Here is a 22,858-nt window from a genome sequence, read left to right on the forward strand (position 1 = left end):
GAAGAAATGAAATTATTCTGTGCTAGTTCACAGGTCTTGTACATTCATTAGTTATCACACTGGGCGGGTCAACGCCTCCATCTGCTATCCAGTCTTGAGTTTTAACTCCGATTGCTAATGGCAGAACCTAACTGACTAGGCTAAAACGTTCTATCTAATGTCATGTAATAGCATATGGTGAGCTAGTTAGCTAGTTAAGAGCATTAAATGGTCTTTCACACCGAGATGCGATTAAGCGATGCGAATGTACGATATGATGACGCTCTTTAATCGAAACAATAGATCACTATGGAGCTATTCACACCGGGCACGATCAATCGCAGTGTGACAAAGCGAGATCACCTCTCCCCCATGATGAACCGGGCCGTCCGATTACATGCGAGCTTTCTATCTCGTGCCCCAGAGTCGCAGCTGTTACACAAAAGGGCGATACGGGTGGCGCTATAGCACAGAAAGCTGTTTTGGAAACCAGTGTAAACACCGAAGAAATGTATTCCAGAAGCGAGAAGAGAATGCATGTTGAGTTCTCGTTATCGCTGGTGTCTGAGAACGTTTTGATAAAATCCATGTTCAGATCCGTTTTCGTTCTTTTTCCGTGCTCCTTAACAGTTTGCGTGCCTCGTGGTGCTATTCGCCAACATTTACGTGATTCTCGGTGATCAGAGACGATAGGCCGATGAGCTGAATAGCGAGTTGCGCCACCTGGCGTGCAGGCGTAAAATGCATTCTCGTTCAGCGCCACCTAGCGTACGGGCGTGAATTAGCCGGAGGCGATCGATCGCTTCGTGTTCGGTGTGAAAGCACCGACGCGTCGTTTTATCGAGTCGCACCCAGTGCGAAAGAGCCTTTATAGAGACAAAGGTAGACGAATGAGTAGATGTGCGTTATGAAATTTTAAGAACGTTTCTAAGAAATCACGCTGTGTGTATGCGCCCTCGAAAAGTCAGAAAGTCTTTGGTGAATCTTTAGGCTGTGTGATGTGGTGTTGTGTCAAAACAGCCCAAGTATTCCTCGAGTCGAACCCTGAGGTGACTGTTACTTATGGCATAAGAGAGGTACGTTTTGTGCTGGAGTTTATTTTGCTCGGGTTCATCGTCGGTTTTTCACATACCTGCAAGGTGAATTCACCTTGTACACATTGTTCTACCATCAATCAGATCACGCTTCGGGCGATCCGTGTATTTCAGCAGCTGGCGGGATTCAGAACGGGTATCTCGCGCTGTAGTTACAGCATCACAGCAATTTGCACCACCATACATACACCACCATACACCAGCATTCTGTTTACTCACCAAGTTGATCAAGAGGTCCCCCCGATCCACTGGACTTCTGACCAGAAGGTCATAAGTTCAAATCCCAGCACCACCAAGCTGCAACTGTTGGGCCCTTGAGCAAGGTCCTTAACCATCAACTGCTCAGGTGTATAAATGAGATATATGTAAGTCACTCTGAATGAGGGCGTCTGCCAAAATGCCATAAATGTAAAGCACTAGTAAGTGTGCTTTTTTAGACAATTCTCCAAAACAGAGATCCTCTTTACTTTCCATGGCAAAGGACGGCAAAACAATGTGACAAAATACATTTCAGAGATAGCCTTATCTTCCACAATAAGAGGAGCACACGGACATCCCGCATGCGCTTTTCTTACTGGTGAGGGGGATGTAAAGAAGAAGAGTGACCCCCAGATTCCTGTGTGTCAATAACACTGATGGAAGCTGCTGGGTTTTAACGCCTTTGAAGAGGCTGCGATGATAAACTCAGCTGATCGATGGCAGCCATCACGAGGGCAATGAGAAATGGCTGTGCTTAGCAGACCACCCCCCGTCACTAAACACAAAAGACACACGTCAGCAGTGCGGAGAATGCAGCAACAAGTGCACAGCCAGTCACTACAGTACACCGCTACGCCCACAAACGCTTGCAGGGAGCTCTCATCCTACAGCAGCGGTGCATTTAAACACTGAAACGTGCAGTTCGATAAGTGTGTCGCAAACTCGTTACATGATTAGATTTCAAACTCCGCCGCACTCTTAAAATCACCTCATTTTTCATACCTCAATGATTGAATCTGCTGCTTTGGTTCGGAACGCAGAAATCAATAGGCTTAAGAAAACAAACTCTGGATCCACTCAAAACCAATGATGGCAGGAAACGTAAGAACGTCTGACGGTGTTGAAATTTAGAAACGGATAACGAGCAAACCCGAGAGAGAGAGAGAGAGAGAGAGAGAGAGAGAGAGAGAGAGAGAGAGACGGAGGGAGAGAGAGGGTGGGGGTGGGGGGAGGGAGAGCACACAAACTTGGTGGGGGGGGGGGGGGGGGGGTCCTTTCTGAGAAGCCAATACATCTCCATCGAGATGATTTTAAGCTTTCCTTCGATGCAGTGAACATAAATAGTTATGTATGCCAATCACTGTAATGCAGATATAGCTAGTAGTTACTCTTTCACTGTAAATGTGTGGCGATCGGGGAAAACCCTTCACTTGAGCAAACTTTGGAATTTTATAATATATAGCTGCAGTTCCGCTTTCCTGATCTCAACCAGAAGTAAAGTATTCTGGTTACCTCCATGTGAAAAATCGCATTAAAAAAAAAGATTTAAATCCAATTCATTCCAAAGGCACATGGCCTACTTCTACATGTATAACCTAATCTACTTATATATGTATATATATATATATGAGATGCACCGATACTAAATTTCTCAGCCGATACCGATAACCAATAGTTCTGCCTTTTATACTTTCTTATAAATGAATAATAATTAATTTAAAAGAATTCTGAACGAAATGCAAGTAAAAACTTTATTCTCTCCATTTCAACACGTTGTTTCACAGTAACTGGCCTCGTACACAGAAAACACGTTACTCACGTTAACATTAACACATGAACTCCATTCTGAAGATTAAAGTAAGATTTATTAACTTATTGAATGTTATTAATACATGTTAACATTGACTGAATACTAAAAAACCTCCACATTCACTCACCGCAAACACAAGCACTTCTACTTCATCATCGAACTGGTTATATATAATATCAACTTTTTTTTTATATATTAACATTAACTGGATATGAAATATACTACTCTATAAATATATTTTTCTGTGCAATATATACTTTTTTTGGCAACTCATCTTCATTTAAATCTTTCAACGGTGTACCGGCCCTTTAACCCAGCACGAGCAGCGCGGCAATAAATAAATAAATTAGTCTCGATGCCGAAACTCCCGCTTCACTGCAGCTCACTTCCGGTGTCAAATTTCATCAGTGCAGAGATTACAGAGATTACAGCCTGCAGTTTTGTCCTCATTCCACACAAGACACTTCTTTACACACAGCATGAGATCGATGTGTTTTCCCGCCCGCTTTTGATTGACGGGATATAATCGGTCCTCATCGTCGGATGTTTCTAAACTATCGGCCGACGGCCCATGGCGGGAAAAATAGCCTTTATCGGTACATCGGTGCATCTCTAATATATATGTGGCAAATTACAAAGAATTTACAAGGAGGGGGGGGGGGGGGGGGGGGGGGGGGGGTTACCACATCAGTTTCTGTCTCATTCATCCCCTGATGTAAATGTCACTCACAGCATTTAACCACAAGCCTCATCATCATCTATTCACTCAACCGATCTCTTTCTGAGCTGAAATATGATTGTGTATAATTATGATTAATCCAGTCAGTTCTGTTGGCGAAATTTCTACTTATTAATATATTTCTTGTTATTAAATGTGTATAAGCGCCCTTCCCTGTTTTGAGGACATTTCGACATCTAGTCTTTGAGCTCAAACTGAATTGATTAGGCTTACGTGCGTTTCTCTGTGGCATGCAACTCTCCGAAGACTCGATCATACGCGCTTGCTAACCCGGCTCCTTAACTTGACGTAATCCTTACCGACAGCCGACGCGAGGGTGGAGAATCGCTTAAATAAAAACATTTCAACATCGTTTTTGGTAAAATAGATTTGTTTTCTTAAAATAGAGGTGTCAAATATCTTATTGGAAGGGAAAACAACATTTTTTGTCGAAACTCCTTTTTTTGATTTTTCCTTCTATTTGTGTGTGTGTGTGTGTGTGTGTGTGTGGATGTTCTCCAGAATTCAGCTGCAGCAATGTCTGACATGATTCCCCAGACATCCACCAGTTATACAGGAAGCTACACCAACGGAGATGCACATTAGAGGAACGATCAAATGAGCAATGAAATAATGAGCCATAAACAAACCCCCCAAATATTTTCAAATAAAAAGAGATAGAAAGAAATGTATAGGAGTAAACTACCTGGAGTCTACTCTCTAATCCTGGCGTTGCTCTGTGAGGAGAGAAATCTCTGTTTACTGTATGACCAAAAAAAAACAACAACCAAACAACCATTTTGCAGAGACGGGCGTCACAGATCTAAGCCCACGCTCTTTCTTCTCACATAAAGGAAGCACGCCTCATACATATTGATGTGCATCTCTGTAAACATGATTTAATACCTCTTAATAATGCACCCAGGAAGACCAGAAGGGTTTCACACCACATCAACTCCGCTTCTCCTCACAACCGGCGTGCCGAAAAACGTCAGATGGTGTCATTTACGCAGAAGTGTATAACATTTACGTATAAGAAAATGGCAATGAGAGGAAACAAATGGTCTACATCCTGTTTGTGATTCATATCTCCAAACGGAGCTCTCACAGTAGGAGTGGAAAATGTGATTTCTAGGATAAAGGCAAAAAGAGGCACGCTGAAAGAACAGAAGCCCCAGGGATTCCACGAGAAGCCCCTCCCCTTCCCCCCCTCCACTTCACAGCCAATCAAATGAACCTGGTTTTTGACTGAGTGATTGTATCGTCATGGTAACTGATCGTATCGTCACAGAGACATGATGGTGTTCAGGTAGGGCAGACGACTTCTAAGGATCCGAGTGTCTGGCTCAGAACTCCACCGCTGCCGTCTGCGAAATACCAGTGAGAGGCGGAGAATCAATATCACGGGCGGCGGTTTGTTTATGATGGTAAGTTTATGAGTTTTGTGAGTCTGGAGTGAGATGACCAAACATCCTGCGCACACGCCTGAGCTGACTCAAAATAGGGTCAAGTTCACTTCAAGGAGCGGCTGAAAAAGAGGCTCTATAAAATACAGAAACATCCAGTGGTCTCTTATTGGTCAGGATGCTGAAGAATGAACTGTGTATTATGGAGGCCATATTAATCTTCATCATTATAAATGACATTATTTATAAATTACTCCCCAGTGTCCCTATTCAGGAGGTCTATGGGCACGTCGGAAAAGTAACAGATGCTGCCTACTCAGGATGTACTCGGAGGCAGGAAGACACCGAGTCACGTCCGAAATGTGGCTGCTTTTTTCTTTCTTCTTCTCTTGGAGGCTACATATCCAATAACACCAGGGAGGACAGGAAACAATTTCCAGACAGACAGATCATTTATCATTTTTTATTTATTTTTTGCTCACTGGATACATGTTCTATTATCTCCAGTGATATTCTATTCCTTCTAACTACCCATCTATCGAACAGACTTAACGAGCGTTTAGCGACAGCTCGGCAACGCTGTGCTGTATGCTGCCTTTGAAACCGAAATAGTTTCCTTGCACATACCTTTGTAGCTATCAAAGTGCTGCCTTCTAAGACACTGACTTACGAGACTGCATGTGCATCAAGGTATCTAGGCTGCTGCTTTCTGTTTCAGGCCCAGTATGTGGCCGCGTTAAGTATCAGTTTTTGGCAACGGTTCTGCAGGTACATGAAATGTTGCTTTGTCTCAGAATCTGACATGGCATATAAACAAAATAAAAACGAAATAATATCTGTGCAGAACATCAACACTAAAAATATATATATATATATATATATATAAAATAATTTAAAAAAAAACGAAAGATGATATGCAGCGCAGGTCGGACACGCTACAGGTATGCTTAATTTCCCCCCATACAGGAAGACAGGTCAAAAGATTTGACCTATGTTCACTGTTAACTGCCTCTGACGATCGCTGCGGTCTCGCCTCGCCGTTACACGCTCGAAGTTTCTTGGAGCTGTGATTACGGTCACACAGAAACAAACCCAGATTTGAATGAACTTTTAAAAACATATGCATCCTGATGTATTCATTCATTCCTGTAACTCAAATACATGCATTCTTTTATAGTTCTAGATTGCATGAATGCATATTGCATGCATTATCCATTACATATGATACAGTAATATACATATAGCACTAAGTAAAAGTAGATTTTTAATGTAATAAAGCTGGTGTATGATGCTGTCTGAGGTCGAGTATTATTTTGTCAACCTGCCAAATGTTTAGCAGAGAAAGTTTAATAATGTAGACGCTTAATTATAGGCATATTTTCTGGTCCACTGGCTTCAAATATTATAATGCTCAACTATTTCAGAATTACACATCGTAAGACTTGGCTTTACACCATATAGTTACAGGCTCTACTATATAAACGTCAGCATTTTATAGCTACAATTAGAATAATACGGTAGTACAGATCCAGTGCTGTTCTCGGACTCATTTTGTTCGTCTTGTCGTCAGTGCATGGTTGAGTTCGGGTGGCTCTATTTAGGATATATTGCACCATTCGTAGCTGCCATCAGCATCAGCATAGTTGAAGAGCAGCCAGCATGTTAAATCCGAAACCCCATTTTACTGTCAGCGTTGGGAGAAAATCCACTTCAGACTTTGCCTTTATGGCTATATTATAGACATCTATAACTGTTTTTTAGGTGGCTCTAGTTAGGAAGTGTTCCACAGTTCATAGATGCCATCAGCATCAACGTAGTAGAGGAGATCCCAGAGCGTCAGGCTCTCAGGCCTAAGGATAAAAAAATAAAGTCAATCGTTCAATGATGACTTTCGACGAATGCCAGGAAGCGATGTAGGAGAGTTCTAATAAAATGAACAATCATGAAATGTTCTATAAAAAGGTAAACAGCTTAATATACACACATCTTATATAAAGACCTTTAAGACAGCAAAAGAAATGGCCTGAAGCCCATAGTGGTCCGGTTTCAATTTCACTTCCTGTAAACAATATGTCTATTCCTTTCTTTTCAATTGAACCTCCAATTACTAATAAAAAAATTAAACAACAACAACAACAACAACAACAACAACAACAAAAAAGACTATCCATATGAATGGTCAGCTTTTTGGCTGGTTCGGCATTGAAAAACGGATCCGCAGCCTTGTTTGTCGTATAAGCAGGCCTTCATAACTCTGCGTGTGTGTGTGCGAGAGAGAGAGCACTGTATTTTGTCTGAAATCAAACACCAGAATGCTGTATGGAGCTACGGCGTAGAAGTGCGCCTGTGGGAAGTGTGGAGTGGGATGTTTTTACTTTCATGCGGGCAACAGAGAGTGAAAAGCAATACTGCAGAATAATGAATGATAGCTGCTGTGACCACTACTGAAATAGCAGTTTCTCCATTTTAGTATTCGAACAGAGCACACCCCGCCCTCGTTCTTTCGATTAGCTTCTCCGGTTTGCTAATTTGATGGAGTGACAGTTCGCCTCATCACCACGCCAAATTAACCGTTACCAGAAACGAATGACTTTTTTTTTTTTTTTTTTTTTGTCTTTCTGTGTCCTTTCCCGTCGAAGTGAACCTGTTCTCCAGGTAAAATTTATTTGCTTTCACTCCGACTGCTCCTGGCTTCTTATAGCTTAGATGTTGCAACTGAAATCAACGTGCCCGTTTTCTTGTGATCATTAAAATGGGGAAAGTCATTTAAAATCCAACTTTATAAATTACTTGTTTTTTTTTTCTTTTTCTTTCAACACTTAGCCGAACCAAGTTGATCAGAAAACACCTCAGACTCAAGACTATAAACAGGACAAAGAACTTAAAAAGTTCCCGTGCACAGCTCTACTTCAGACAGAGCGGAAAAACAAACGGCCGAAAGCCAACAAAGCAGAAAGCTACAGCTTGAGGATGTGTCCCATGTGTTAGATCATAATGAAAATTTCACTTTGTACTACTAATGATGATGATTCACACACACACACAGCACAACAAGCCCAATTCTCTGTGCTGATGGCTTATGTAGTGCTCAGTAGAATTAGAACATATCTAGGTACACAAGTACTGACTGTAGTCCAGCTGTTGCTAAGCGTGATTCGTCAGCCCCTCTCATGGCCTCCATTATTGGAAAGGGACCACCGCTAGAGAGCTCGTGTTATAGGGGGTGGTGAATCTATTAAAAAAAAAAAAAAGAAAAAAAAACCCAACTATATAGGACGTAGCATTAATTTACAAGGTATTTTGATTTAATAATCCAGTTCAGTTCCATCTGTATAACAAGATCTTTTAACAACGGACATCGTCACAGAGCCGCTTTAGAGAAATATATACATTTCGGATCTTAAATTTCACGCTGATAAATCGATCCCTAACGAGCAAGCCAGAGGCGACGGTGGCGAGGATAAACTCTCTGAGATGATATGAGGAAGAGACCTTGAGAGGAACCAGACTCAGAAGGGAACCCGTCCTGATCTGGGTGACACCGGATACCGTGATTATAAATAATTCCCTTCAATAACTGTGTGCTACATGATAAAAAAAAACAGTGCAACTGTGTAATCAGGAGATTCACCACAGTCTCAACGTGAAGTCTATTCCGCCGAAGTCATGGACTGTCTACGAAATAATGATATTATTTGTTCCCTTCACATGCCATCCCGTAACCTACATTCAGACTACGTACCTCGTCTGCCAGTTGTGTTCAGGTTACGCAGCGTAATTTACTACGACGTTAACTTTGCGATACAGATTCAAACTATACAATGTTGCTCGTATCAAGGTTTTGAGGAACCTTGGAACCCATGCAGCCATTTTCTGTAATGCTTATCGTTACTGGGTCGTGGGGAGCCTGGAGACTATCCCAATGGGCTCCAGGGGGCACAAGGCGGGGAACACCTTGGACGGGGTGCCAATCCATTGCGGGGCACAATCACACACCCATTCAAACACACACACACCGTACCCACAAAAACAAAAAGCTAAAAGTTCAATCAACAGTGCAATGCATAAAAGCATGCAGATACAGGTGAAGAGCTTCAGTTAATGTTTACATCCCAACGTTTACATGTACCCCAAGGTTCAGCGTGTTCTGAAATGCTTTTCTGCTCAACATGGCTGTAAACAGCGTTTATTTGACTTACTACAGACTCCTTATCATCTCAAACCAGTCTGGCCGTTCTACTCCGACCTCTTTTTCAACAAGCTCTTTCTCTCAGCCAGCAGATCTGCTGCTTACTGGATGTTTTTTAAACCCCCCCCCCCCCCCCCAACTTCTAAAATAATAAAATCAGCCAATCTGGCACCAACAATCATGCCACGATCACACTTTTTCTTCATTCTGATGTTTGATGTGAACGTGAACGGAAGATCCTGACCTGTATCTGCATGACCTTATGCACGGCACTGCTGCCAAATGATTGGCTGATTTCATAATTGCATGAATCAGCAGGGGTGTTTTTATTAGAGTGGCCGGTGAGTGTATATTTTAACAGCTAGGTACTTCTTGCTGAACTATTAGGCTTGGTCCATGCTGTAAAAATACTGAATATGAGCGATATTTCACAAAAGTGTACCATGACAGCCCAGCCCTACTTTACATTGCTTCACAATGTAGGTCACAGCACCTGCTGGAGGGAAAACAGCATCCGGTAGTGCATAAATATGCTATGTGAGTCTATGTGCAGTGGTTAGTGAGAGTGCCTAGAATTTCAGTGTGTATAACGAGCTGTTCTTTCCTGGTGGGGGAAGGGGGGAGAAAAGCAAACCAATTCTTCTTCAACTCGCACCCATTATGAGAACGTCCCTTTGCCCCGACCCCCCCTCCTCCAAAAACACAAACCTATTAACCTCGTCTCGTTCTCAAGAAGTACCAAACGAACACACATCACTTCAACAGTCACTCTGTTCTCCTAGCATCCGAAGCGTCTGAAAGGAACAAACCTGGCTGCAGTACGCTGATGCCCAGCAGGTTAGATGTGCGGTTAGCGATGATCCTCCAGGTGGCGTCGTAATTTCTGCGGTACAGGACGGCGGCACACTGGTACGTCCCGGACTCTTTGCGCCCGGCTCGGGTGACGCTGAGGCGGAAGTTGGTGTTGTTGCGTGTGCGGTCCACCGAGGTGCGTGTACCAAGGCCCAGCGTCTGCTCGCCCCACTGCAGCGTGCCGTCGTGTGTGAACGTCACCACGTCTCGCAGCTCGCTGCCACCCTCCGCCGGCTGGAAGCGCCACGTCACCGAGGCAGGAATGCTAGGGCTATGGCGGGATTTCACAATGCACTGCAGGTCAAACGAGTCGCCAAAGGTCACGCTGGGAGTGCGTGACGAGGCCGACACGAAGAAAGACGACTCTGGCAAAGAAAAGACAAGACAAGACACATTGTGATGATGGGACATCTTCCAGCCACTTTCTTACTGTGATATTCATAAAAAAAAAAAAAGGAGTCAAAATGATATCTGGAAAGGTTATAGTACAGTCTCCCTGTGCACTTCATGGAAGGTGAACTAGTCCAAATTAGTCTGCAATTCCGGCAGGTATGAAAATAATAAGCACAGAACAGACATCACTCAATCATAATACATCTATTTATATTTTATAAACGTAAGACGCATATGCGCAGTTGTATTTTGTGTAGTGAAAAAAAAAAAGCTGACTGTCTGGGTTCTAAAGCACAAAGTAGCGCACAAGTCTTTGAACAAAAAGTATGCGTGTATGGTGGTGCGATTCAGTTTCAGAGAATCGGATTCGTTTGCTCCGACACTGTGATCTAATCTTATTAATGGCAGAGTGTGACGAATCCACCTCTTAACCTCCGTGTCTATGTCTGGTGGTTAACACTGGTCTATATGATGCGGAGAAATATCCGACACGGATAGGAAGTGTAGCAGACAAAACAAATGCCTGTGCATGTGCTGTTTATTGGTCACATATACATTACAGCCGTGAAAATCTTTTCCTTCGCAAGTCCCAGCTTGTTAGGAAGTAGGGGTCAGAGCGCAGGGTACGGCGCCGCTGGAGCAGAGAGGGTTTAAAGGTCTTGCTCAAAAGCCCAACAGTGGCAGCGCTGGGACTTGAACTCCCGACCTTCTGATCAGTAACCCAGAGCCTTTACCCGATCGTAAGCAATTTCTGCAATGAGAAGCGTCCTCATTAAACAGGGATGCCCAGGCTGCTCATTTTCCCCTCTTGAAGACGCAGAGGAGGAAACGGGCTTGAACGGTTTCCCAAAAGAGGGCACAGTGCCATTTGGCTGCTCTAGCACGTAAGCACTGTGGTGGTGGTGAACAGCTGCCACGAGGCGCTGCCTCTACTCTTTTAAAGCCTTAGAATCCTGTGTAGGAGGCAAGTCACACTTGTTTAGAAAAAATCCAGGTCTTTTAAATATAGCAACTGTTTGTGAAAGGACTGCAGTATAAACAAGTGCTTGAAATTGCACGGCTTTTCAGGCTGACCTTACCGAGCTTTTATGGGTTACAGAAAGACATAGCAGCCTCCGAAAACAAACTCTGGGGAAACTGTTTGTGATTTCGTTTTGTTTGAAGTCTACTGATATACCACAAGCTTCTTGATTATGGGCCTCTGTTCCTATTATTGCCTCTCATCAGTGCTTGTTACGCTGGAGGAAGTGGAGGAGGAAGAGAGGAGACTGAAACCCAAACTGTGAGTAATTTATATTTGCACACACACACACACACACACATATACACATCAAACACCCGCAATACAGAAACCAATAAAACAAACCACCCATTCAAAATCACTCATATAAATCACATATCCTGAATTATGCTCTTTAATTATGATTTCATTAGACCAAGACTCATCACAAGGTTTCTGGCAGGGTGCTAAATCATTTCTGAGCAACTTGACCCATCTATAAGCATATAAATTATGGGTGTTTCATGCTTACCCGGAAGATAGGAATGGCTATTCCATTAGTCCCAGAGAGTAAAACGATATCCCCTGCCGAGGTTAATGAGACAGCAACACTGGAGGTTTTTAAAGTGTATTTTCAAAGATGTAGAAAAGTAAAGGGGTCATGTACAAGACGTCAAACTTAAAATATCTCGTGTCCCAATTTAGGTCTGTCCAGACTGGGCCAGGAATGGACGTCTGTTCTTAGTCGAAGCTCACTGGGATACAGTGTAGCAAAATAAGGAACAATACACGATGGGGCATTGTGTTCTAGGAAAATAATCAACAACACATGACTGCACATGCTGAAGAGTGTTATTCCTCTTGGACCAGAGCGATCTGCCAACCTGTTAATGAAAGAAAGACACGTCATATGTTTTATCCATTTACAGCTACATTTACCGTTGTGGAACATCCATGAAACAAGTGAGTTCCTGTCATCACTATAGCTATAAAGTGTCATTCCGTTAGTTCTCTCTTATATGTAATACGACCAAAACATACAGCTTTTCATGTTACAAAAAACCTGCAAAGCCCTCCATTCTTTAAGGAATAAACAAAAAACAAACAAACAAACACCACCTCTGACACCATCCCTCTCACTGTGACGAGTACTGACACTGAAGACTCCTTTAAAAATGCTATATAAGCACCTCCTCACAGAAAACTTTACCATATTAACAGTCACTTACCCTGTCTAATATGTCTACATGCAGCATTCACCAGACAAGTCCATGTCTAACTTGTTACTATAGAAACAAGCTGCTGTTAAAGGAAGTTATTCAGTTTTTGACCAATCAGAATTGAGAATTCAACAGTGCTGTGGCATAAACACCAAAAATCTCTAATAAATATATTCCTTTCTGGAAATGAAACACACAAACAGGACACTTGGAAAACCGTCGCATCCCATAAACATAACCACATGGGAGGACGAACCCGTGCGAAGTGAGTATCGAAGGAAAAAGTGGAAACGGAAAGAAAGGTAACGAGATCCAAACGATCCGAACGAGAGAGGCCGGGTTTAAAGAGCAGGGTGCAGAGCGTAGAGGAGGAAAGATGAAGAGAGTGATTAATGAGTTTCAGATCAGAGATCATAAGAGAATGACAAGAATTCTAGGAGGAGATGGATCCAGGGAGATGAATTGTACGCAAGACAGAGAAAGATAGAGAGGACGGAGACAGGCAGGCTGAGGGACAGATAGAGAAATAGAGGAGAGAGAGACAGAATGTTGATGAGCTGCAGCACTCCCCTCTGATCTTTCTTGCATATCCTTCATGTCTAGGTGAATTAGCTGATGTGTGCTACGCTCTGCTATCTGCTCTTTCATGCTCATAAATGGCTCCTTGTCCCTGCCGTCCTTCACTGCAGAATACTGAGAGCTGAAAAGAAAAATAATAAAAACTCGTCTTCATTTCCAGAGAGCGGAGCCCAGCTGCAGGCCGGGAAAGCTGAACGCTTGTTCATTACACACAGTGACACAGCAGACCTGTCCAATTGGACTGTGTGTACACCGGATTCAGATCCGGTGACTGGGAAGGCCACTGAAGAACACTGAACATGTTCATGTTCATGAAGCCAGTTTGAGACGACTTTTGCTTTGCGACATGCCGCATTATCATGCTGGAAGTATCCATTAGAAGATGGGTAAATCATGACTATGAAGGGATGCACATGGTCAGGAACAATACTCGAATATGCTGTGGCATTCAAATGATAATTGATTGGTATTAACAGACCAACGTGTGCCAAGAAAACATTCCTCACAGCATGACAGCACCTCCAAAAGCTTGGACTGATGACACAAGGCAAGTTGGGTCCACGGATTCATGCTGTTGGCACCAAATTCCGACCCTACCGTCTGATTGCTTCATCAGAAATCGAGATTCATCAAACCAGACTACATTTTCCAGCCTTTAACCGTGCACTTTTGGTGAACCTGTGCTCACTGCAGCCTGAGCTTTCAGTTCTTGGCTGACAGAAGTGGAACCCGACGTGGTCTTCTGCTGTTGTAGACCGTCCGCCTCAAGGCTCGACATGCCGTGCATTCCGAGATGCTTTTCTGCTCTGTAGTTATCGGAGTTACTGTAGCCTTTCTGTCAGCTCGAACCAGGCGGGCCATTCTCCATTGACCTCTCTCATCGACGAGGTGTTTCTTTCTATCCGCAGAACTGCTGCTCGCTGGATGTTTTTTTCCCCTTTATTCAACACTGCAACAACAAGACTATTGTGCATGAAAATCCAAAGGAGATCAGCAGTTATAGAAATACTCAAACCAGCCAATCTGGCACCATCGATCATACCACAGTCAAAATTTTCCCCTCAGACTGATGGTTGATGGAGATATTACCCAAAGTTGATGGCCCGCATGAATTTATGCATTTCACTGCTGCCATATGATTGGCTGTTTAGATAACTGCATGACTGAGTAGGTGTACTATACATGTGTCCCTAATAAACTGCTCGGTGAGTATGTATATATATTATATATATATATACACACACACACACACACACACACACACACATGCAGTATAAACTCATGCATGCATGATATAGATGCAGCTACACATACAACCTCCCACATACAACAAACTGGACCTGACGAAGACTTCTCCTCCAACCTCCCTTAATAAGCATGCAAAGTGACCACGATCATCTAAATAAATACAGACGAAAAGTAACAAGTACGTTCATTTCCGTCCGGGGGGTGTATACAAGTGCGATAAGGAAACCAGCCACACGATATATTTCCTGTTAGCTCTGTGTTCCAAACCCAAGCAACATTTGAGTGTTTTCCTAAGCCTATTGTTTTTCCAGAATTCGGTTTAACCAAACTTTTTTTGTTTGTTGTTGTTGTAGTGAAAGAAACTTACAGCCATAACCTTACAACCATCGGAGTTAAACTGGCTTTTTGTGCTCGTGTTTATGTATTCTAGAGACAGAACCATGTGGCGCACGTCTGCCCCCAAACAACAGCAACAAAGATTTAAAGCACCCAGACAGACTGTCGGGTGCAGCAAATGCCTCGCCAGTGTGACCTCTAGGTGTCCTTTAATGTCAGCTACTCAAAGCCTTGCACTCCTGAAGCACCTCTTTTCCTCCTGTCACTGTGTTTATCTCTCTGTTCTGCTCCACACAGCACACCATTATTCATTTATATCTCAGTATGGGAAAGATTCTGAACGCACAGCTTTAATGGTGTTTAGATTTCGCAGATTTTAAAAGTATGGACTGAAATGTTGCAGAATATAGCACAGAGATTGAATACAGAGAAAATGAATACCTGTGTTCCAATGAGCAAGCACTGAATCCAATGCATTACTAAGTGTTCTCCAACATAACAGCACCTTAGTTTTTTTGTTTTTTTTAAAACTTATTTATCAGGAGCTCTCTGTATACATGACCAGGATTTTTCCCCAAACAGGCTGATTGCCCGGGGGAGGGTCTGAGTCACTCAACAGACTCTCTGTCCTCCTGAGGCAAACATACTGGTATGTTGATAGTTCATGAAACTAGAGGAAAAGTATTTTTAACCAATTACATCATCATCATCACACCTGTCTCAGGCGTAATTCAGGACAGAAGGAAGACACAAGGAGATGAGTTACGAGCATCTGCTTTCCCCGCAATTACAGGTGCAATCAAAATGATTGAACCCCTACTGTAAGTCAGGTTTATTATCAAAATGTACAGACTTTCAGCTGTTTGAAATGAACAGATCAAACAAAAGCAATTGAAATAGTTCCGACACAATGAATGCTTCAAGTGGCTTCCCCGAATTCAACTGAAAATGCGCCTTATAATGATTTCTCGATTTTTAAAATGAATTCCACCCCCTGAATAGAATCCCTCACAACAGCACAGATATTCAAAACAGGTGTTGTCTCGAGCACACTTCGTGCCACTAATCAAGGGCTTCATTAGCTGCAGCAGGTGTGCTTGAGCTGGAACACATGAAATACCTGAACTGGCTAGGGGTAGAAAATGTGTGAAATACCTGGACGGGGCAGAAAAAGGAAGCTATCAACGGCTGCAAGCAGATTTGTGAGAAGGCAGGTTGTGAAAAACCCTCGAGTGACTGCAGAAGACCTGCAGCGAGACCTGGTGGTAACAGCACTGAGGTTTCAGTGAGCACAGTAAGGTGTGTACTGAACGCTGAAGGTTTCCATGCCAGAACTCCAAGACGTTCACCACTACTGACCCAAAAGCACAAGAAAAGTCCCTCAAAATCATATAAATAATCCACAGAAGGTTTGGGATTCCGTTCTGTGGAGAGATGAAAGACGACTGGAACTTTTCAGCACGACGGATCAGCGGTACGTCTGGAGGAAGAAGAAAGAACACTGTCCACAGTCGAGCATGGAGGGGGCTCGGTGATGCTCTGGGGCTGCTTTGCATCCTCTGGCACTGGAAACCTGCAGCATGTGGAAGGCAAGATGGATTCACTGAAGTATCAGGAAATCCTAGCAGAAAACATCATGCCGTCTGTGAGGAAGCTGAAGTTTGGGCGTCATTGGACCTTCCAACACGACAATGATCTCAAGCGAACCTCAAATTCCACCAAGGCTTGGCTGCAGAAGTCCTGGAAGATTCTACAGGGTAATCACAGTCACCTGACTTGAACCCCATCGAAAATCTCTGGAGGGATTTGAGATTTGAAGAGGGTCGGATGCAGCACGCAAACCCAAGAATATTACTGAACTGAAGGCCATCGCTCATGAGGAATGGTCTAAGATTACTCAGGAACGCTGCCAGAAGCTATGCATCTCATTTGCAGCAGGTCATAACAGCAAAAGTGTGCTCTACTGAGTACTAAAGATGCTCGCCATGAAGGGGTTGAATAAATTTGAGACTGGAGAAATCATTATAAGTTGCATTCTCAGTTGAATTTGGGGAAACCGCTTGAAGCATTCGTTCTGTTGAAAACTATTTCAATTGCTTTGTTTGATGTGTTCATTGCAAACAGCTGAAAGTCTGCAAATTTTGACAATAAACCTGATTTGCACCGGGGGGGTGGGGGTGGGGTTGGGGGCTTCCGAATAATTTTGATTGCAACTGTATATGTGGGTGGGAGAGGGAGAGGGGAGGGGGAGGAGAATTATTAACAGCGTATAATAATATAAGTAGATCTTAAGTAGTGCCACACTACTGCTTCTGAAGTACACAGAAAGCACTGGAGATCTAAAACACAGGCATATAGTCTAACTGTTTGTACAACAGCAACAACAAAGATAAAGTCTTGTATACGTCAAAATGAATGACATTATAGGGACAATTCTGCTGTTTAATCATATTTCCTTTTCCTACCTGCTTCACACCCTCTGTTTGTGTGGGGGCAGGTTTTTCTTCCTGCAAGGAAAGGAATATCTTTTCTATCCAATGGGCAGCTTGTAGTATTCTTTATCACAAGCCAAAACACCACTCGTATACGAATAGTTGCACATTTCTAATTCTCTCATGTGTTTCAGTAACAAAAAGAGCACTTCTAACACCATTACAACCCATCATTTGCGATATTGTCAATTTGAACAGTATGAATTCAACACACAGCTGTATATTAGCAGCAAGCAGCTGTCTGTTTTTTCCCCTTACCGACAGATTTCACAGTGATGGCAGTGGTGGCTGTGTTCTCCCCGATCTGCTGCCACTCCCAGTCTGGCGCACTGCCGCTTTGAAGCCACTCGGTGGCACCGCAGCGGTACTGCCCTTCGTCTGTGGGGAAGGCGTTGTACAGGGTGAGGGTAAAGGTGTCCGGTTGCACCCGCTCCGTATGGACCTCCCCGTAGCTGTGACGTTCCCGGTAACTGGATCCAGGTTGTACGGTGCCAAAGCGGTCCACTGAAGCCAGGTCAACAGCAGGAGCGCTGCCATCCTTATCTGTCCACTGCCAGACGATGGACAGAGCTCCGACTGTGGAGTGCACTGTGCATGTCAAGTGGATGTGCTCTCCCTCCAACACTTCAAAGGAGTTGCTAGTCAATGACACGCTAATGTTACTGCCTAAAAGAGAGAGAGAGAAAGAGACATGATTGAAAGGAAATCACCACTTCATTTGAACTGATGAAGCCCCTTAGATGTGTGCCAAATGCTTCCTGTGATGCAGTGTTAGCCTACTGGCTAAAAGGCCATCTTAATCAGATTCTAATCGCTTACTTAGTGAAGGATCTGCAGTACAGATGAGCCTGTAACAGCTCATGATGACGGTTTATTGTGTGTACGGGTCTTTCAGGCTCCTCCAGCTGGGTCCTGGTTTATTGTACAATGGTTAGTGGATCTTGACTGACAGGGCTTGGGGGCTGTCTCTGGATCGGAAAGCTCGGTGGTGGATCAAAGCATGTCCCTGGTGTTTTTCGACAGGGATTTCTACACACAGCCACATCCTCTTTACGAAGAAGATGATAAAATAAAATAAAAAGAGACTTTGAAGAGGCACAAATTTTCTCTTGTGCTACTACAGAGCTGCGCTTCACATGGGAGAGGGAAATACCCCCGCCTAACATGGCAAAACGAAATCACCAAGCAACACACCCCTACTACCAGCCCACACTCTTCAATACAGACTGATTTTAGTCGGTCTAAAATGAAGATATGAAATCGCATGTCTGCGTTCTGATCTCCCAGCATTCACCTTTCCTCTGCTTCTTATCGGTAGCTGTCTGAGCCGGAAGAAACGGTGCTGTGAAATCAGCCAGCGTGTGAGCAGTTTCATCTTTGTCTCTTTCTCTCCACTCTCTGCTTAGTGCTTAGTGATTTTCTCACCACGTTTCCTCGGCCTCGATGTGTTTGAGATTCCAGCCACCGCTGCGGATGCTTCTTATCTGCCTGAAAAGCAGACCCTCCATCAGGCCCAATTTGTCAGCAGGGTTTCTGTGGCTTTGGTGTGCTGGTAGGCCTGTCACACACTGCCTCAATGCACGACATGAGGACCAGACACGGGAACAGATGAAGAACAGCACAGGACGGGCAGAAAGGGAGACAAACTGTGTGTGCGTGTGTGCGTGCGCGTGTGTGTCTGAATAAAACAGCGAGAGCAATAGAGATGGAGATAAAGACAGAACAAATATAATAAACAATAAAACCGAGGAGCAAAGGAAGAAATATAGACAATTGTGGTGTGTGTGTGTGTGTGTGTGTGTGTGTGTGCGCGTGTCAGCCCGAGGCTGTTGTTATCGCTCTAATGGTCTCATAAACCCTGCATATATTGCAGAAAAGCTCCTGGGGGACAAAGCCAAACAAATTACTCTAATAAAGAGGATAGGAACACATCCTCAGAATCTCTTTCCTGCCTCTGTAGTAGTACATGAGGAGAGGAGCACTGGCATAAAGAATGGGGTGCGCTTGGGTCACTGGACGTAATGTATTTACTTCAGCTATGCTTTGCTTCTTTATGGCCGCTTGAAGCCGATCTCCAGGGGAGAGGCGAGGATTCCCCTCCCTGTCACCCGAATAAATGCACGTTTAACACTGCAACTGGAGCTAGGGTTAAGGCGCGGCTGATTTTGGCCCCTGGTGCTCTGAGCATGTCAATGTCAACTACTGTGTGCAGTGTTAAAGAGGACGGGGAGAGGACACGCTCTGCTGGGCTGCATCTTCTGTCCTGAAGCGAACACTGAGGTAGAGCTGGAGGGGTCAGACACTCCTGTACGCCTGGTTCATGTCCCTCTGCTCATCCCAGCTGGAGCGGTCTGTTAACACGCTGATAACCAATGACTTGAATATTAATCTTCGTTAATCATATTTAAGTTCAATGGTGTCCTAGAATTATTTATTTATTTGTTTATTTATTTAAAAAAAAACAAAAAACAACAACTTTAAACTTCTTTCATTTCAACAGCCTGTTGATCTGTTTTCACTCTGGTCGACCATATTCTTCATTACCCACAATGCTGTTCGACGACCTCCTGGGATTTAGCCCCATCTTCCCCTTTACATAAAGAGGCCAATGGAGCAGCGCATTAGTCCTTTAACTTGCGTAGCGCTCTTACATCCTGTCAAAAGCTCCTTTATCCTCCTAACCTTGTGTAGCTGCACCAAAATTCTATAACTTTCATATTAATATGACACTGACTACGTTTACAGACAGCAATAATTTAATTATTGACCTTATTCTGAATAAGACGATATTCTGAGTAAGGTGTTTACACGAGTCGCTTTTAGAATACTCCTTTTATGTTCCCGTTGTACGTTATAGAACAGAGATGGATTAACGGCACACGTCATTACGTCCCCGCGCCACGCCGTCCGACGTTCCCTCTAGGATTTCACGTATCGACACACAGTCGGTCTTCGTTATGGGACCGTATACAGTTTTGGGTGTTTTTATTTGTAATTTTACGGAAGCCTCAAGTGCGGTTAAGCAGTCGTATAGCAGTATAGCAGTCGTCTATAGCAGTCGTCGTATAGCAGTCGAGTATAGCAGTCGTCTATCTGCTGTACGTGCAGATAGACGACTGCTTGAAGCTGTGGGCTGCGTCCCAAACCGCGTACTTACCGTCTATATAGTAGGTAAGTACGCGGTTTCGGACGCAGCCGTGCAGTCTTGTTTGCCGTGTGTGTACGTGTCCTGTCGCGAAATGTGGCGACGTTAATAGTGCGATTAAGGTGTGTATGTGTCTACAATGCGACTAAAACAGGAAAACTCCACGTGTCTTAATTCGATTTATCTTTACATCGAGTATGACTTTATGTCGGATTAAGAAGATCAGAACTCGCCGTTCACATGCTAGTTTCTTAATCAGAGTCTCGTCGTTCATATCGGAATATTGTTGTCCATGTAAACGTACTGATCGAGGGTTGCTTGAAAATGGTTTGTGAGAAAAGAAGCACTCGCTCTTTAGTTCTCACAAGCCGACGGTGAAACACGAATGTTATCCCTTATCTTTGAAATGGATTCTCCAATTAAATCCCATCGTAACTGCGCTAGCAAAGTCCCGTTGTGATGCCAACAAACTGACAGCAAAAATCACTAGGCACGTCACACATGCTTCGGTTTAAACATACAGTCTTAAACAGGGTGAAGTCTTTTCTCTTAAAGTAGATAAAAAAGCAATCCTATTTGCTCCTTTCACCTTTTATCCACACGTTCATTTCCAGCGTTTTAGTCTTCGAGCAGCTCTCGCTTCAACCATAGCAGCGATAATGAAAATCAATATATGCATGGACACCATACTATACCATTTCTTTCCCGTTCGGAGGTATTTTACTCTGTCAAAAATGGCAAAGGAGTTCAGACAAGGCATTATTCTACTTTTCCTCCTTCATTACTCTGGGCTGGCTAGGTGATAAGAGAGAGCCTAAACTCAAGATTTGTGGATCTGAGGAAACAACCCCCCTCCCCGCCCAGAAAAATCTGTCTGGACAAAGGGATGACACAGCTCTAATGGCCTTCTGCCCACACTATTACTGAATCTATTGCTGTGCCATTTCCTCTCTTTACTGTCTAGTTAGGTTAAGAATGTAACACTACTCTACTTCAGTGGGCGAAAAGGCAGTGCTTAGGAAATTCACCTTTTCATTCACCCGCCTTAAGGGACCGCCGAGAAAAGAATACTCACTGAGGGGAGTTACGGTGATCTGAACATTACGGGAGCGCTTGCTTCGATCGATGAAGTCTCCGGTGGGTGTCTTCTCCCGCTCAGTCACCCTGCAGATATATTTCCCAGCATCTTCAGGAAGCAGGTGCTGCAGTTTGAGCAGGTGGACAGACGGGCTCTCCTTACGAATGGTCATGAGGCCAGTGGCCTCACGCTGCACGTAGTTTGCCCCCAGTACGGGCACAGCGCTGGGCCCCACCACGGCTACAGACGAGCTGCTGAAGACCCACGACACCGAGAAGTAACGCTCAGCAACATTCTGAGCATCTATGGTGCAGCGGAGCTCCAGCGGCTCACCTGCCGTGTAGGCCCGGCGATCTGTTGTCAACTGGATGCTAAAGTCCCGATCTGAAAGAGAGGACGACAGCCAGATTGAGATAAGGTTTTACACCACTCGCACACGCACCGTTAAATCATCCATCACTTTCACGGGAAAAAAAAAAAAAAAGACAACTGAAACCCTTACTGCAAGGTCAAAGTTGCTACAAAAGTGAACTTGTTTACACAATTAATTTTCCACATGGCGTGCCGTGCTTTCTCCTTGCCAAAACAGTGTGTTTTCCACTTCATCGCACTCGTTCGGTGGTGATCGCCTCAAGCTGTAATTACACACAACTTGAAACAGACTTCATAAGAACTGTATTAAAGCAGAAGTTCAAAGCTCTTGGCCATGCAGCGCTTATTCCGATGGAGTGAATTCTAATGGAATGTTTACATGCCTATGTTATTTACTTCCCATTCTGTATTATACTCATATATATATATATATATATATATATATATATATATATATATATATATATATATATGCAAAATAAATAAATGCCTGGTAGACAGGGCCAATCACATGCCCGATCGGGTGAAGACAATTAGCCTGTAGCTAATAAGCCTGTAGTGGCATTTCTGCACTCGAGTATTTTGTTGTTCTATTAGGAACGCCTGCAGCCATCCAACATGTACGTTTACAAGATTAAAGAGCACAGGGCAACACAGAGGTGAGCATGGAAATCAGTCACTGCAGGAAAGAAAGAAAAAAGAAAGAAAGAAAGAACAGAGGGAGAGTTGGTGTGATTGCGGGTGTAGCGCATGAGATGAGGCGAGAAATGAGAAAAAAGAACAACAAAACGAACAGGAAACTGATGCGAGACTTATTTTGGGCGATATACGCCATACATCATGTATTTTAATAATGCATGTGCATATAGAGTAAAGAGACGCTACGCAGGCCAGATTTTAAATAACAGAAGGGCATTCAGGGAGAGTGTGTTCAGATCAGGATTCTGTCCGTGTCTCCACTCAGCGAG

At 43.7% G+C, this 22,858-nt stretch overlaps 1 protein-coding gene across 3 annotated transcripts in view; it reads right to left on the minus strand.

Moving 5' to 3' along the window:
• igsf3 (immunoglobulin superfamily, member 3) overlaps nt 1–22,858 on the minus strand; it is a 141,586-nt gene that overhangs the window by 22,282 nt on the left and 96,446 nt on the right. For 2 of the 3 annotated variants that reach the window (XM_017469556.3, XM_017469555.3), the window contains exons 4-7: nt 21,516–21,902; nt 17,554–17,961; nt 17,269–17,310; nt 9,985–10,392 (exon numbers count right to left, since the gene is read on the minus strand). In XM_017469556.3, the coding sequence (XP_017325045.1) occupies nt 9,985–10,392; nt 17,269–17,310; nt 17,554–17,961; nt 21,516–21,902 (1,245 nt within the window). The remainder of the gene's footprint in view (nt 1–9,984; nt 10,393–17,268; nt 17,311–17,553; nt 17,962–21,515; nt 21,903–22,858) is intronic. The other variant, XM_017469557.3, reaches the window with a different exon arrangement.

The sequence above is a fragment of the Ictalurus punctatus genome, chromosome 6, assembly GCF_001660625.3.
Source record: "Ictalurus punctatus breed USDA103 chromosome 6, Coco_2.0, whole genome shotgun sequence".
NCBI lineage: Eukaryota > Metazoa > Chordata > Actinopteri > Siluriformes > Ictaluridae > Ictalurus > Ictalurus punctatus.